Source organism: Lissotriton helveticus, chromosome 8 (genome assembly GCF_964261635.1).
Source record: "Lissotriton helveticus chromosome 8, aLisHel1.1, whole genome shotgun sequence".
Taxonomy (NCBI): Eukaryota; Metazoa; Chordata; class Amphibia; order Caudata; family Salamandridae; genus Lissotriton; species Lissotriton helveticus.
Genome location: NC_136069.1, coordinates 985,185,906 through 985,204,404, shown reverse-complemented (window position 1 = coordinate 985,204,404; position 18,499 = coordinate 985,185,906). Strand labels below are relative to the sequence as shown.

Genomic DNA, 18,499 nt, shown 5'->3' with positions numbered 1-18,499 from the left:
GTGTTGTTTCTCTCAGATGTGGTTTCGCGTTTATACTTCCCATTCAGTATGAGTCCTAGAATGTATGAGTAGAATGAGTGAGAGAGAGATTGCAGGAATGACTGGTTTTTGATTTTCACACAGTTTTCAGTGGGGGTCGATTTAGCTCATTTTCTTAGAAACTTTTTGACTCAATTGTTTGTTCATAAAAAGCCAAAATTACTCCGATGGACATATGTTTTAAAAATAAGTGTTTTTATGTATTTAGAAAAAAGTAAAAATCAACCATGTTTTTTGTACAAATAAAGATAGCTCAAAAAGCTAGAAATGAGTCTATCTCCTCTGTTTCTGTGCTGTATATGCATAAATACATAGAGCTATGACCGAAGCTTAAATTATATAGATCTGTCAAGAGGTTGTCATTTCTGGTTCTCTTTCTTCCCCCTCCTCTTGGGCCTCAAAGTAATCAGGGGGCACCTTTGCTACATATCAGCGACGTCCGTATTCCCCACAGCTGCTCATGGCACAACAGCGTTTCAGGCTATAAATCCAGGGATTTCTCAGCCACACAGCTCATGGCACGAATGCTGCCGAGAGCCAGAGGGCTGTCCGTACTAAAAAGCGCTCCTTGGTACAGCGGTACGCAACTCTTCACATGCTGGATGCCACCAAGGAAGTGTTCACACGCACTGAGGCACCAGAAAAGGAAAATCATGAGTGCTCCAGAAGCTTAAGTGAGAGCCAAGAGTCCATAGTAAAGTGCACCACACACACTTATTCTTGCAAGAGGGTGGCCCAATAAAGCGCTCACCATTTGCTTTCTGTCCCAAGACAAGAGGTATATGTAGCCCTCCTTGGAGAGCACTGGGGGACACACCAGCAGGTCACAGGCAGGCTGGCAAACAAAAGGGTCCTCAGAGCAAAGTGGCAGTCCTTATTTCATCCCCATAGGCAGCAGGTTTGCACTTTCAGAGTAATCAAGTGCCAAGGCGGCTCCTCCTGGGAGTCCAGCAGTCCTCCTGTGTATGCAGTGTCTACCATCATGGAGTCACAGCCCCTGTACTTGTAGTCCAAAAGTCTTCATTCTGGGGGCACTTCAAATCACTTTCAGAAGTGCATAAACCCACATTCAATCTCAAGCCCTGGCTCCAGACACACTGCAGGGGACAGAAGCAGCATTGTAAAAGTCAGGCACAGCCCTATTCAGGTGCAGGTGCAACTCCTCCCACAAATCTAAATGTAGACCAGGCCCCTTCAGGTACAAGGGAAACTCCTCCCACCACTCTAAATACAGACCAGGGTCTATTAAGCCCAGTGCTGAGTCAACCAGGAAAGACAGGACACAACTCACCCCCCCAGTGACCATCTAGAGTGAATGCACATCTCCTTCTCCTGTCAGTCTAAACCAGACGATGAATACACAACCAGGCAGGGCACAAAGAGTCAAAGCACAAAGAAATACCCACTCTAAAAGTGGCATTTCTAAAATAGTAATAGCAAATCGGCTTCCACCAAGAAGCATGATTTATTACTCTTCTTCCAAACATACCAAACACAGCCATGCTACCCCTTTCTTATCAAACACTGAAGCATATATCAGGGAATTTACAATGCAAACCTATGAGAGGGCAGTCACACAGCAGTGAGAAACCAAATAGGCTGTTTGTCACTACCAGGACATGCCACACAGGATACATGTCCTACCTTTTATGTACATAGCACCCTGTCCATCGGGCTACCTAGGACCTGCCTTAGGGGTGACCTATATGTGGTAAAAGGGGAGTTTTAGACGTGACAAACACTTTAAGTGCCACGTCATTGCAGCAGTAAACTGCACGTGCAGGCCCTGCACTGGCAGAGGCCTGAGACAGGTTTGAAAGACTACTTTGGTAGGTGGTGCAAGCAGTGCTGCAGGTCCCACTAGTAACATTTTATTTACAGGCCCTGTGTATATGAGATATCACTGTACAAGGGACTTACAGGTAAATTAAATATGCCAAACAGTTGTATACCAATCTTACCAAGTTTACAAGAAAGATCACATGCACTTTAGCACTGATCAGCAGTGGCAAAGTACCCAGAATCATGAAGCCAACAAAACAGGTAAGAAAAAAACACTGGAAGAAGGGAAAGGGTTTGGGGATAACACTGCAAAGAGGCCTAGTTCCAACGAGATTGCATTGGTTTTCAGCAATATTCCTAAATTTTGCTGCAATATTTCTACATTGTGGCAGCAAGACATATTTTGTATGCAAACAAATCTATTCATAATAGACAAAAAAGTCTCAACAAAAATTGCTTTTCAAACAACATAATGTTGAAGTGTTTGATGTACACTACCCAGCAACAACTCCAACCGAGGTAAGTGAAGGGTAATAAAGAATGGTGTTTCAACTTCTAATAAAATACCATAGAGGGGGTCAAGTGAAATTCAGGACAGATGTAAAGTGGCCAAATTAAGTCAGATAAGGCATCAAGACTATTTAGATTGTGGCACTACCAAAGTAATCAGGATCATAATTGTATTGCATTGTTGAACTCTGTAATTTTCTAAAACATCAAGAGAATAAAGGGCTAAACAAAATGAAGAATAAGAAACAAGCTTCTACAGATGCTCGTCCTGTCAAAGGGTAAATTTTCAGATCTCTGTATAATGGCTATCGCATGATCAAAAACTATATGAATATGAACTGCAATTGGTACATGCATTTCGTAGAGGCCAACAATTAGTAATGAGTAATGCATAAAAAAGGATGCATCAAGAGTTCACAATCTTCTATCCAGGGCATTCAACAGAAAGACTATGAAAACTCATGTTTTTCATGTGATTCTGCAGTAAGCAGTATGTAAAATTATTTTAGCTCCCCTATGACGCATGCTGTTCGGCAAGTCTCGTAAGTCATGGGAAAGCCCTTCCAAAATAAGACCTTTGATTTGTTGAACGACTTCTCTATTTTTCACTGTGATTCTGCAGTAAGCAGTATGTAAAATTATTTCAGCTCCCCTATGACGCATGCTGTTCAGCAAGTCTCATAAGTCATGGGAAAGCCCTTCCAAAATAAGACCTTTGATTTGTTCAACGACTTCTCTATTTCTCACTGTTCTTGTATATCACATGTTCACCGTAGTTCTGTCAACAATTCACTAGGGGTAGGAAAGGCCATTGTCTCCCAGGTGCAGAATGCCAATTTAGCCTCAAGAAGGTCCATTGCAACCCATCTATGACTGTGATCTTCTAGGTCACCAATGCCAATTGTGTAAGGTGCCCTGATTTGTGGAAGGGGGAATGTCAAGGTCAGTGGCGTGTGATAGTTTGTCCCATGTGGACTCCGAGTACAGCTGCAGATAAGGGCTACCCCATAAGACACATAACTGATCACATTCCTCCCAGCTATACCTCCAGCACTTCAAATGGGTAAGAAGACCTGCCTTGAGTAACCTTACAGGAGAACAGCACAAATTGTGTGGGATCTTGAAATGAAGAAACTTTAGAGTAGTTTCCTTGACAAGTTTATTAGGCCGGAGCAACAAATCTGCCCAATCTTTATGGGAATATTTCCCTTTCGGATAAGTTGTCACTATAGCCCTGAAGGGCATTAGGTTGGCGATTTACGGCATTTCCCCGTGGGACAAACACTAACTCACTCTCGAAACTGGGACTTTTCCTCAGTTAATTGCAGCTTTCCTTTTTATTTTACAAAGGTGCTCCCCACATAACCTTGCTCCCCTGCTCTCCTTGCCCTGAGACATTCCTCCACATACAACTGCAGTGCTGTTTAGTTAGGCACTGCAGTGCAGATGGTGAAATGCCCATCGGCAAGAATGATACAGCACAAAGCCCACATACCTCACTAGGCTTGGAGGGCAGTTTGCGGACCTTGGCATTGTGCATCCTGCAGTACAGACTACAGACTTGAAGATATGGTTGGATGGGGGATTTGTACAGTTGAAGTGGAATAGGTCCCAGGCAACATCTGAAATAATGTAAAAGCTGGCAATGTTGCCTCAGGCATTTGTTACCCAGGCTTGTTTTGATGTGGCCATATGGGCTGTGGCAATCTCTCCAGAATCCAGTTGATTCTGATGGAATATTAATGCTGTGGACAAAATATCCCAGAGTAACACGGTCCATTCATAAGCAGAGTTCCATTATGCCAGATGGGAGCACTGAAATTTAATAGAGGGTGTCCTTCAAGTTTCCTTTGTACAGTTTTCCCATTGAGCAACTCTCTTCATAATGGTCTGACTTTGTATAGATAGACCAGGATTACTCTTTTAGGGCATTCGGTATCGTGCACTCATTGTTTACCCATATGGGGTTACAACCTGTTTATGGAAGAAGGGATGACATTTGGGACAGATATGGGAAGGTATCAAATTATCATATTAGATAGTCTAATCTTCTGGATGTGGTGTGTGTGCCAGAGTATCTATCTAGGTTGCATCATTTTAATGTAAGAGTATATCCGAGATAGTAGTGATGTGTATACCAATATAAGTAGGGCACCAATATTATAAATATATCTGAGGGCCTATGTAATTTTAATAGTGTGTACACTACCCTTTAGATGGAGATGTGACTATTTCACTATACCATTTTAGTTCCCTTTATCAAGACGGTCAGGTTATTCTTAACTGCCAGCCATTATGTTTCATCCTTATGGATGAACTAAAGACCTCACTGCTGAGTGAGGGTGCAGACTCCTCAAGTCAGGCTAAGTCAGAGAGGATAGCAATTTCGGAAGTGGTTGAGTGTATCTCTTAGCAGTTTCAATCTCCCTCTATATCATTGTAATTAGAAGACTACCTATTGTTTAGAGGATTTTTAAACATGTCCACCATTTTTCAAATATTGCTTGATTAGTTTTATACATTATGGATTCACGTCTATGCTATCGTAAATTTCTGAACAAATAATTATTAAGCTGATATGGAGACACTACTAACATGAGGAGAAGGCAGGTAGGCTAATGCCAATATAACTGAGCCAAAGAGAGGCACATCTTTTCATACCCGCTGTGTAACAGCAATGACCACTTGATTACACACCCTCTTCAAATGTCTGAATTTTTTGTCTCTTTTTAGGTGGGACCTTATAACTCAGATAGCCCTACAGAGGAGGATTTCCCAAGATCTCTACACCTCTGTACCCTAACCCACGAATTCGGAACTCTGCTAGTGTGTGCCATTGTAATGAATGAGATAGCAACTGTAATTTACATCCTATCAACATGAATATACAGAGGGGAAATTGGGTTTTCAGGAGAATTCTATAAAATAGGCCAATCATCATTCTTGGTACCTTTGCTACATGCACAATTTATTGAAGCTGAATCTTCAGACTCCTTGGGCAAGTACCCAATATGGCCACTATTCACTTATCGCCAAGGATGGTAAAGACCATTTGGAATCTACAGTTAACCTCCCCTTTCTTTAGTAAACGTTCATGTAAAGATCATGCCCAAAAATGTGGTTTCCAAGGTTATGTAAGGTGATATCATCTCTAATCCATGCACAACAGACTTCGAACCAGGATATTCATCCAGAAATCAATTTGCAACTCTGGCACACCAAATACTTGTTTGAGAACGCCATGGCTCACTCAATACAGAGAAATCCTTCTACCATGTAGATGTAATTTTTCTGGACCTTCGAAAGGACTGAATTAGGAGAAGATTTAGTATCCATGGTTTCTTGGTTCATGTATCCTCAGCTGCATGTATTAACAGTGGCATGTTTGTTTCCTACTCAGATGGGATTCATCCGGGAATGCTGCTCCATCTCTTTTTTTCCTTTTGCTCTGAAACCTCAGTCAGTGACAAGACATACAGAAAAAAACCTTGCCAGTTGTCACAGTTAATACATTACCAGTCACAGATGCTATTTTATTTACCATCACCATACCTAAATCATCCATCCCTGTCTTGATAATCAGTACTGAGTTGTTTTACAAATGCAGGTTAAAAGCTAAATTGGGGGCAAGAGCAAGGTCCTTTACATGTCTCATTATACTACCAAAGCTGGATAATCTGGCTATGCCATGGAATGGATGCCTAAGGACTCAAATCTGATCAGTTACAGCCATCATGAATGCTTAAGGAATCAGTTCAACAGTTGCAGTTCACTTCGGTTCACGTAAAACCCCCAATTTTCCGCTCCATCTAGGTCTACTTTCAATGCCACACAGCCAGTAGAATGTGACTAAAAGCTCTCCAGTGCCAATTCAGATAACACTTTTACTTACATCAGGAATTGGGGCATTTACCTTTGCTGCAGCAGGCAACTACACAAAAGTCATTAGATACAACTGTGTTATACCTGGCATCCACAGGGATGTCCTTTTTGACTTATACCTCTGTGTTTTGCTGATTATTTTGTTGGCCTTAGACCTCTGAACATTTTACCACTGCTAACCAGCGCAAAGTGCATGTGCTTCTCCACCAAACATGATGACATTGGTGTATACCTGATTGGCATATTTGATGTACTGGTAAGCCTTGTATAAAGTGGCATACCATATACCCAGGCCTGTACTTCAAATGCTACTAGTGGGCTGCAGCACTGATTGTGCCCCCACAGAGTTAGCTATTCAAACTTGTCTCAGACCTGCCACTGCAGTGGCTGTGTGTGCAGTCTACTGCCACTTCCACTTCGCATTATAAACAACGTGCCAGGCCTTAAACTCCCCTTTTAGTACACACAAGTCACACCTAAGGTAGGCCCTAAGTAACGCTAAGGGCAGGGTGTAATGTAAGTAAAAGGTAGGACATGTACTTTTATGTTTTACATGTCCTGGTAGTAACAAGCAGCCTATTCCGCTTTTCACTACTGTGAGGCCTATCCTTCTCATAGAGACAGCACAAGGGATGAAGTCCCAGTAACCAATAGGATATTTTCAAGTCTCTTTTATTCTTCTTTGAGTTAGAACAACAGCCAACGCGTTTCGTTCCATATATGGGAACTTCATCAGGGCAGAGAGAATCTTGTATGGATCACGTCCCACTTTGAGTATCAGGGCAAATAAAAGAGACTTGAATATATCGTATTGGTTACTGGGACTTCACCCCTGGTGCTGTCTCCATTCGTCTTCAACTCGTGTTTCTGGATTCCCAGTGGGACCCAACTGCAGCAGGTCTCGGAGGCTATTGGCACAGGACAATAATATTTTGTGGAGCCTATGATTGAGGTGCTAAACGTATAGTCAGCTGCAGTTTTGATACAATTTGGCTACCCTTCTCATAGGCCAGAATTGGAATTCCTTATTCAGGGCCTCTTGAATTATGCGATTTTGCCGCCACTACAATTTTTTCATAATTATATATTTACCACATAATCCATCATCTGCCACATAATCTTCAGATTTTAACAAAAAATTATTTTGTTTCTAGCTCAAACGGTTCAAAAGTTACCAAAATACCACAATATGTGTTGCCGCGCAGTGGATACCCCTTTGTAAAGCTGGACTGGTTACATTTCTGTTGCTTAATGCTATAGTTGAATGTTAAGGTGGTACTAATTAGGTGCAGCCAATGCCCACAGTGTGTTACCAAGTTAAAAAAAAATGGTGAACTAATGAAGTAATACTATTATAAAATATGCTGCATTATGCTGCATAATTTGCCTTTTCTTGCAGCATAATTTACTCAATGTTGCTGCATAATTTGACCCTCTCTTGCCACGTAATACCAGTGTCCTCAGTACACTTTTAAGCGACAATTCCTGATCATAGAGGGGTAGCTTTTCATGTTTCATACATTTCGAATGGTAATGATAAACCCTCCTTTTTGGTGAAATTTGATTTAAAATTACTGTTGTAGAAATGCCACTTTTGGAAAGTGTATTTTTAACCTGTCTAACCACATTCTCTCCGCCTCAGAAATTGCTGCGTTACTAAGTAAGGGTCTATTGTGTGACTGAAAAAACAGATTCCTTTACCCTTTAGACAAAATTGATTACATTGTTTCACAAAATCAAACTAAGAATCTTTTTTCAGGTATGGATCCCCCCTTGAATGACTCAGTTACAGGTCTGAGAACAACTTCCACTTTTTATCCAGCTAAATTTTCTGATGCCAACGGAGTTACTCACTTTTGAGAGACTCGTTCTTCTTGGCCTGGATGATCTGAAGTCTTCAAAGAGTTTCATTCCCTATAACATTTCCTTATCTGAAAGGCAAGCCCTTTTATCTTTAAAGAATGACAAAACCATAGTTATGAAACCTGCTGATAATGGAGGTTGGATTGTCATTCAGGAGCAAATGAACTATGACATTGAACTCAAGAGACACATTTTGGGTGCCAAACACTATAAGAAGTTGACCACAAATCCCCTAGTCACCATCAGAAACGAGATACTAAAGGTAACCACCATTGCCACAGGACAAAGATTCATATGCAAAAAGGAATTTGAATATCTCAACAGTTAAAGTCATCATACCCTGGTTCTATACACCCTGTCAAAGGTACACAAAGAGGCCAACAACCCACCGGGTAGAACTATTTCATCTGGTTGCGGCTCTATATTAGAACCTCTGGGGCATTATATTGAAATTTTCATTAAATAATGTGTCCTTCTGCAGGACACATATGTAAGGGACAGTACTTTTATAATTAAACTCATGGAAGACATGCCCTTTGACTCTGAGACTGAATTGCTAGCCACCTTGGACATCACATCCCTTTACACCACATGTCATAGGCAGAAACTATCAAAATTATTGAGGATTTACTATAAAAGCGAGTGCAACCCAGACAGGTTTCCACAGATTTTGTCATGTCCCTGCTAAAGATTGCCCTACAGTATAATTATTTAAAATCATGTGGTAATTTCTTTCAACAATGCTCTGACACATCGATGGGAGCAGTTTGTGCTCCAAATCAGGCAAATATATATGTGGACCATATTGAGCAAACCTTTGTACTCTCTTCCCATAACAGGTATCGCTCCAACATTAAATGTTGGAAGTGGTATATAGATTAAATTTTTCTAATCTTGTCGGGGACTGCACACACATTTCAAGAATTTCTGTCATACCTTAATGGAGCCCAAAAAGATCTCCCTTTTACACACTCCATATATAAAACTGAGGTTTCCTTCCTTGATCTTACTATCAAACATCATGAAAGAAAACTTTAAACCAGCCTGTACAGAAAGCCGACAGAGAGAAACACCCTCCTGGAATACAACAGTAATCATCCTAGGGCGCTATGTGCGATGGCCTACCTTTTACCAATTCTTACACCTTTTCAAAAATTGCACTCTAAAAGAAGACTACTTTAGGGAGGCTCTAGTCCTACAAGACAAACTTGTGTCAAGAGGTTATCCTAAAAGGAGAAAACAAAACTCTCCTAAACAAGCCTGTTATTGCCCCAAAAGTCAGGTTTGACAATACCTACCAAAAAACCATTCAGATGTGTGGGGAGCGGAGTTACTGTACATATTGAAATTTATCAGTCCACTCATATTGAGGGACAAACAAACATGGAAATCTATGTTCAGTAAACAAAAGCTATATAAGTGCACTTACAAAAGCACCATTAAAATGTCGGAAACCATTCGAAAATATTTGAGAGTCATTGTAAGGAGTTGAGAAGCTCATATTCTCATGGATAACAAGACATATTTTACTCTATAAAATACACAACTTTCTCCCAAAACTGTGGTATTTAGGCACTCATAACCGGTTATAATATATAAGATAAAGAACCCCAATCCACACATTATAATGATATTACAAGTCAACAAGGAGTTTGACGACCATATGGAGGAACGAGGCAAAAGGCCAAGTTCCTTTATAACGTTATGGAACTTCAATGTGGTTTTCAATATCCTTTCAATGTATAGCAGGAGGTAGTTTATCCTTCATAATATACAGTTTAACATCACCTTTCCTACACACCACTTAAATCCTTGGTGTTTAGCTCTTTCATAAGAAAGAGATCATGTTTGCAAACATGAAGAATACAAATAGTCTCACTAGTGCAAAATTAAAATGACCAAACAAGCTGTTAAATATTTGTTGCAAAAAGATATTAGAATTAGTTTAATACAAGTCAGTTATTACTTTTTTTTAAAAGGTGCTGTAGATCCAAGTTTGCAGAAAGAAGCATAAAGTGTCTACATTTTCTATAATTACCTTACGAGTGCAAAGATTAAACAATACAATAAGCTTGTCAGAAATTAGAGACAGTCTTTTAATACACGGCTTGCTGACTTTCATGTGTTATACGAGAAATACTATCAACTCTGCTCTATAAAGAGAGAACTGATGTCCTAAAAAGTGGTTCTTTGTCAAAGTCAAAGTACTTCATTCGGCTTTAGATTTTAAACCATAGAAATTACACAACTCCATGTAGCAATTAATACATACAATTCATAGCAACAAAATGGAGGGGGATAATCCCATTAAAAAACAACAATATATACATCTGGTACAAAGAATAATCTGAAGAAGAAAACACACAATGGGGGGTGCCTACCAACGTTGAGGGTTTACTAGCTCTCCATACAGATCCTGGATCTCAATGAGGATTTAAGAAAGCCTACTATAAAAGATACACATTCTAGTTTCAACAGTTGTAAATAAAAAAGAGCTGGGTGGACCTGAATAAAATTCAACTTCTTTAAAAGAGGTATTACAAAATATCAGCGAGGTACTTCATAAAATTTACAAAAAAACATAAAGTGTAGCAAGTCCTGAGGAGACACTCTGTCACAGCCACAGGATGCCAACACCTGACCTCTACAGCTCCCTTTTGGGACAGCAAGCAACAGATGAAAATAGTCTAATCAGCAACCTGATGAATAAAAAGCGCTCATGAGATGACAGTGGCCACAAGAGATATGGCTCAATGGATGCGGTTGTTTTAAGTTACATATGTTTGGTTCTTTGGTATTATGCTTGTACAAGGGTATTAAACGTTTCTTACCTTTTGTTTAACAATCATGTCATTTATTTCATCCACATCACCCACAGTCACAATCTGGGCTTTTATTACCCGGTCCACCAGGGATAACCAATCGGTGAGATCTAGCCAGGCTTTATTGAAGTCAGCCAAAGCGGGGAACTCCATCAGAAGAGAAGATGGCATTTCCTGCTTGGAGTGGGCTGTCTCCTTAGTTACCAGCGTCTGAGTCACCACGGTGACGGTTTGACCACCTTAAAAAAAATAGAATGTGTACCTTTATTGTTTAATTCGATAGCAGGCCAGAAGATCAGCATTTTGTGTCATTTTTGCATACTTAATACATTTCACTTGAAAGGTAATTATGTTCCGTGACTATGTCATTTGTTATATTTCCTTCCGACATAGTTGAAAATGGAAAAATAGCAAATTTCAGTTTGTTACTAGTGCATTTAGAAAATATCATGAAAAGTGCCTAAAGTAGTCATGTACTTTAAAAAGGATTCATGCCTGTTTTGTGTTGCTCTTCCTGATTTTTAAATTTAATGACCACCCTGTTTCAACTGAATACATGGACTGAGGCCCTAACCAAGCTAATGGAAACAGCGAAAATGCCAACAGGGAAGTACAACAAACTGCTGTAAAATTAATTTGGACCCCACAGCTGGTGATTTGCAATCTGGCCATTCAAAAGAACTTATCAAAATACACATTTCCCAAAAAAAGGATAGTAAAGACTTCCCACCCCTTGTGCAAAAAGTACCCCTTAGCCTGCTCTAACTCTATTCACCAGCAACAAGAATGGGTGCAATATAGGGAACATAGTTTGGGCTCCCGAACCCTATGTTTTTTTTCTGACTTGTTCCTCTGTCTTTATACATATTAATTTGTTGCTAATGTTAGCTGCATTTATCAATATTTATTTTGGGTTTTGTGAAAAAAAATGAGTTGAAACTAGCATAGTTCCACATTCATGTAACAATAAATGTGCATTTATGCTAGAACGCCATATAGGTTTCAGTCACATGAACACCCACCGAGGATAAATGAATGCAGTTATATGAAAACACGAACAATTTAGGATCAAGGTTCTGCATATCTGCTGCTATTTAAGCCTTTATCAAAATTCAATTTCTTTAAACGTCTTGCCTGTCAAATTGTCAGTCCGCATAGCTTTTGGCCTGGCAATCATGATTGACTTCATTTAGATTCACTCAAAAAAGAATCAGATTTCCATTTTAATCGACATATAACACTAAATACAGAAAGGAAAATAAATTATGTTCTTTCTGTATTTATCTGTAAAAATCAGTAAAAACTGAAAAACCAGGAGTCTTAAAAATAACACACCCTCCAGGAATGAAGCAATCCTTTTCAATGGGTGCTAGAACTTTTGTATTTGCAGCATACTATCTAGAACGCAAATTCAAGGCGTCCAAAATGAGTGTTCCTTCAGCAGTAGGGTTTCAGAGTTCTATCTCTTAGGATATACTGCGAGGAGGGTTAGCAGCCGCGCAGAATGCACTGTTTGGCGGGAAACAGCAAAATGTTTTTCTTTTCAAAGTGAAGGCAATTTCTGAAAAATTCCTATCATCATACCATACACAAACCCACAGGAAAACACCTACACAAAAGGTTATAAGTCTGTTATTTTCTCAACAACAGTCTCACATGGTCATTATCTGTAAATCCTTGTATCTAGTATTAGAAATAAATCACTGCGAAGAACATTTAATAGAGGCAAGCAGGTAACAGGGGCCTTTAAAGTATGTTTTGTGTTGTTTAGAATTCTTCCTAGTAATTACACCTTCCAGTTATTACAAGTTCCAAATAGTATACATGATAACATATATGCCTTTTTGTACGAAAGGGAATGGATTGTTAGAAAAGAGAAGAAAGAAAAACTAAACTATAAAAGCACAGAATGTACTGACGCCAAAATAGCACCACATGAAAGAAAAATCAACTCTATGTAAATGCATGGTAGTGGTAAGATAAGTTGCTGTAGTATTGAGAGGAATATTACAGGCCTCTGAGTGAGATCAACAAGCTAGTGGACAGTAGGAGTAAATGGCAACAAAGCGTCGTGCCAGTCATAGGTAGAGGACATGTATGCGGACAATCAAAAGACTTTCTTTGCTCTGTGTTGTCTGATACCACGCCATGGTGTGAAGCCAGGGCTAAATAAATACTCAAACATAGAAAGTTGAGTAGTTTTGTTTGTATTTAAGCAATGCGCAATACAGTGACCTCATCCAGCAGGACTCCTCCACAACCCTCTCTACTTTTGTTGGAAAATGCACACGCGTTGTGAGGCGGGCAGCGAAATGTAGACAAATGCGCTTGCGGTGAATATCCAAATGCCTCAGAAGAGGTGAAGCATGCCTGCCAATGTACCGTCACCAATGGAGGCTCAAGCGTTAGAAAGCAGCTCCCTCATTTAATAAAATACGGTATGTTGGAAGGTGGAATATTAGTACTGGTAAGTATGCACCTACCACTGGCAATAAGGCCACAAACGCAATAGTAGTAGGGCTCATGGTTTTATGGTATTTCTTTTTTTAACTTTTTTGTCGGTATTTATCCATTTTTTTGTCGATATTATCTGTATTTATCCATATTTAGTGTGTGTTTAGAGTAAAAATGATGCTGTAATGGGTATAGTTCCACATTTAATTAACCAACAAATATGTACTCAGGTTTGAATGCCCAATGTATTTTAGCTGTTTACAGTACCATAGTCATTTAAAACCATTTGCATTGTAGAACAGCGTACACAGCGGCACTGCGACAGCTATTTTAGCTTCATTAGAAAATATTTTAAAATGTTTTAGCTTCCTGCTTGTCTATCTGTACAGCTGTTGACCTCGCACTCACGATTAAAAGTAGCGAGTATCATACAAAAGAAAACGTATTTCCTGTAGGAGAAACACTGACCCCAACCAATGTAGATCCACCAGTGAATTTATTTTGGTGAAGGATGTGGCCCTCCGAGAACCCTATCTCGACATATTTTTAAAACCTAGAGATAGGGTTATGTATTTTAAATTTAGAATAGGAGTACTTCCAGTGGGCGAATTGACTGCTCGTTGGAAAATCCCGGGGCAAACCACACCTTTTTGCTCTTTTTGTGTACTTAGGATTGAGTCGGTGCCCCACCTTCTATTTGAATGTCCTGCTTATAAAGCTCCGCGATCTAGGTGGCTGAAACCCTTGTGTAAGGAGCTGGGTACCAGAAATTATATTGTGGCTTTGCGAATTTTGAAGTCCGATACCCGGCCCTTGTTTGTATGTGGCCTGGCAAAGTTTTTAGGCTGGGCATGGTTGATCAGGTCAAAAAGGCTCAACGAAATTGTTTAATTTTGGTCATTGTGTCAGACCGTCTTAGGTAATTTATTGATGCCATACGTTTTGCATAAATCTATGATTGCGCTTCTATGTTTGGCTTTTTTATCCTTTTTATCTTGTTGTATGTATTGCTTTTAAAGATATGTTTTTATCGAAATAAAGCCTATTTGACTGACTGACTGTATTTATTTGTATCTAAAAATAGGTGGTTTTCTGTCTGTATTAATCTTAAAAAAACAGTAAAAACAAAAAACTGGGAGCCTTAAATATCAGTCAAGGGCTCAAAACATTGTCCCCTGGCTCAACTCTTTGTAGCTGGCTGCGAGCAGGTAGGCTTAACTTAGGAGACAGGTGTGTAAAGCATTTAAAAGAAAACAATACATTAAATATGTGAGGCACAAAACTAAATAAAAATGCACACCCTATTTATAAAAATAGGAAATATTTTTATGATTAAAATTAAACAAAAATGACAAAAATCCAATATAGGTAAATCGAGATATTAATTTTTAAAGAATCAAATATCAGTTTTTAAAGAATCAAATATCAGTTTGAGGCTGATAGCGATGGAGCCCTGGTCGGATACACTAAGTGGGAGGCCTCAGTCAAAATTTTACCTTTATACTTAGAAACTTTCCTGGAGTCAACGATGGTGGCTCGGTGAAATCCTGAAAGTTTCTTGAGCTCCCAAGCTTTTAGCAGGGCAGCTGGACTCTCGCCTACAGGTTGGTCACCTTATAGAACTTTTTCCAAAAGTTGCTCTAAACTTCTCCAAAGTTCTGGAACTTCTTCATTAAGTTCCTTTTGAGGGTTCACAGTGTCCAAAATACAAATCCAAGGGCCTAGAAGCTCTGAGGTGGTCCTTGGATGTATGGGACTACAGTTCCCATAGTGCACCTGGCCAAATCCTTAAAAGTCCACTGGACCTACTCCAGGCTGGAGACTTCTTGGGGAAGATGGTGTAGGTAAGCTCTGTTAACCTGTTGCTTCCAGGAGTCCACTCCTTGATTCTTTATGAAGCAAGGCAAAGTCCTAAGGGCTGTATTTCCAAGTGTGCAGCATGTGCAGTCCTTCAGAGTGCAATCCTTAGGGGTGATGACCAGGGTTCCAGCAGGAGAGTCTGTCTTTTCCTTTCAGTTTCAGGCAGCAGATCTGAGTTTCTATGCATGCAACTCTCACATATGTATCCACATATGTATCCAGTGGTCTGGGGCAATAAGCAAGGGGCACCCATGACCAATGCCACCCAAAAGCATGACAGCGTTCTCCAAAGTGTGGCATATTCTTGTTTCACAAAGCACTGTTCTTTTAAATTCAACATGAAAACATTCTCTCCTTGTGATTAAGAACTGGCTAAGCCAGCTTACTGATATGGCTCATTTTCCTTGACACACCTCTTCCAGATCCCCTGCATATTTTATTCCTGGGGCTCCCATCTGACTGCGGGGATTAGGAAGAAGTGGTAGGCCTTGCTAGCATTCCTTACTGTACTGCTCTCTTTGAAGACAAGTTTGTTTAACTAACCCCCTTCCTGGCCTGTTCGCTGCAGCTGTAGCACTTCCTCCACCAGATAACCTCTGTCTCTATGCAGGCCACTTATCACCTCATCAAATCAGTTTAGCTCAGCCTGTCAAGACTGGCCAATCAGGAGAGGCTGCTAGAAAGCTGAATTGTGGCTCCCAGAATGGAACGTTTTATAACTTCCTTTCTGTACTAGTTATGATAAATTCAACAATGACAAGTTTCTTGAAATATTATTTTAGCTCCCCCCTGTTAATAGTTACAACAGATTACAGTATTCCCATGTTAAATTATGGAGCTAAAATGCTACAATGGGGTAAAATACAATTGCTCGTTTTTCCCTCACCAGGGCACATAAAACATATTTTAGAATATTCCTGCTTATTTTTACATGGCACCTTACACCGGGGGCACCTAAGGTAGACCTTAGGGGGGGGCTTATAAGTAAGAATAAGGTAGTTTAATACTTTGGAAATACCTTTAAACCCAGAAAAGCTGAGCTGACTTTAAAAGGACATCAGGCAACAAAGCAGTGCACACTTAAGTGCCTCGAAGCTGCAGGGCATCTAAACCTACATGCCCTTCCCATACCTGTACTTACAGGTAGGATGTCAGTACCAATTGTAATTACACCTAATTACCATATACCTTTTTAATCAGAGCACTGGCACTGGGCCTGGTTAGCGGAGCCCAGGACGCAGTCAGAGTAAGTTACCATCAGTATCAGTAAAAATATAGGGGTGATCGAAGGTACGAAGGTAAGTCACACAATCACACTCTGTAACAAAACGGCTTGGGGCTCTCACATGCGGCTTTGCAATGCAGGCAGACTGTATCTTTGAAATAATTCTGAGGAATGAACTATGCAGGGGCATGAGGGTGTAAATGCATTATTAATTGAGTTCTGATCTGGAAAAGCAGAAAAACATTGACCTTCCACCAGCGTTCATCAGAAGCTGCTCCCTGTTTGTAGATAAAATTGTATATATAAATGAAGCTGAAGATGCTGTAAGACTGGCAATCCTAAAGAGAATCACTGATTCAGGTTGAGAATGCCATTGCGGCCCAGGTGTAGGTTCACTTCCACTCATCACCAATGTGAAGTCAGGGTCGAATAAATAGTCAATGTAGAAAGTTGGGTTCTTTTATTTGTATTTTAAGCAAAGCTCAATACAGCGACTTCATACAGAGGGTCTCCTCAACAACTCTCTCTCTTCACCTTCATTTTAGAACCCCTGCTGGTTCTACATTCCCTCTGACATTACTATAATGACAGCAGCTGAATGCCACACATGGCTCTTCCCCGAAACCGGTCCAAGGATGCCTGTTTCCGGTCCAGGGAGGACTTGGCTTGGCAGTTCGGGATGGATTGTTCCCATGAGGCACAAGGTCAAGACTGATTTTCATGTGGCCAAGTCTAAACTGGGGTGGCATGGTGAGCAAAAGAATGATGGGTTTACCACAGATCTCTTGACTGGGGGTGAATGTTTTGATTTGTTCTGCATTCCGTCCATCAACTGTTTGTCTTTTGCTTTCTCGCCCTAAGTGCACCAGGTATGCCCAGACGTGGGTCCCGTGGAATCCATGCCACCGGAATCAAGCTATCCTGGCTGATGACGGCTGATAGCCAGAAACCGATCCTAGGATGCTTGATTCCGGTCCAGGGAAGACATGGCTTGGCAGTTTGGGCTGGACTGTTCCCATGAGGCACAGGGTCAAGACTGATTTGCATATGGCCATGTCTGAACTGGGGTGGTGTGGTGAGCAAAATAACAATGGATTAAACCCAGATCTGTGACTGGGGTGATTGTTTTGCCATTGTGCAACATTCTGTCCATCAACTCTTGTTTTTACTTTTAGAAAGATTGCATTTTCTTGCTGTACCATCTTGTGCCTCCGCCTGCCCATGGAATCAACATCTGGTTTAGACTGATAGTTAAGTTGTTTGTGCATTCACTCTAGAAAGTCACATAAAGGGAGTTGAGGATTGCCCTGCATATCCTGATGGCCCATCACCAGGCTAATGGGCCTTCCTGAGGTAGAGTGGTGGTAGGAGTTGCTGATGACACCTGAGTAGAGCTCTACCTGCCCTCTCAAAATGCTATTTCCACCCCCCCTGTAGTGTGTCTGGAGCCAAGGCAGGAGCTTGTAGACAACAGAGTCTTTTCTTTGAAGCATGCCTACTTTAAAGCCAGAAGGGGTATAAGTATAAGAACTAAAACCCCAGACATTTAAAACACTTCTGGACCGAGGACTCAGCCAAGAGGAAGAACTGAAGAGCTGTCAGGAGGAGTACTGCCAGTTTGCTGTGTGTTGCTTTGCTGGGTTGGCCTCCCATTGCTGCTTCGGTCTGTGGGCAGGGAAAGAACTGGACTTTGCTTTGGAATCTTGCTTTTCAAAGGTTCTCCAACAGCGTATGTGCGCTTGTCTCCTGTTTGAAGTCTCAGGGCCATAAAATACTTTATCTGCAGCATCCCTGAACTCCACTGGTAGGAGTTCTGACCTGCCAAGTGGTGCAAATTCCAGTTCTGGTGCCTTTAGAGGTTGGTCCTGTTGCAAAGTACTGCAAATTTGACACATCGTCCTTCCAGCGCCTGGTTTTCCAATGCACCACCACAATACAGGAGATGTTTCCACGCACCGCTGCTGGGCTGCTTAACAAATCAACGCAGTGTCTGTTTGCGGCCTTAAGAACCACCACAGCCCAAGTCCAGTGCACTGTATCTCTGATGTGAGAGACCACCGCA

General features: G+C 40.7%; 1 protein-coding gene across 7 annotated transcripts in view; it reads right to left on the bottom strand.

Moving 5' to 3' along the window:
• DMD (dystrophin) overlaps window positions 1–18,499 on the bottom strand; it is a 6,826,337-nt gene that overhangs the window by 2,671,724 nt on the left and 4,136,114 nt on the right. For all 7 annotated transcript variants that reach the window (XM_078657819.1, XM_078657824.1, XM_078657821.1 and 4 more), the window contains exon 51: window positions 10,908–11,137. In XM_078657819.1, the coding sequence (XP_078513945.1) occupies window positions 10,908–11,137 (230 nt within the window). The remainder of the gene's footprint in view (window positions 1–10,907; window positions 11,138–18,499) is intronic.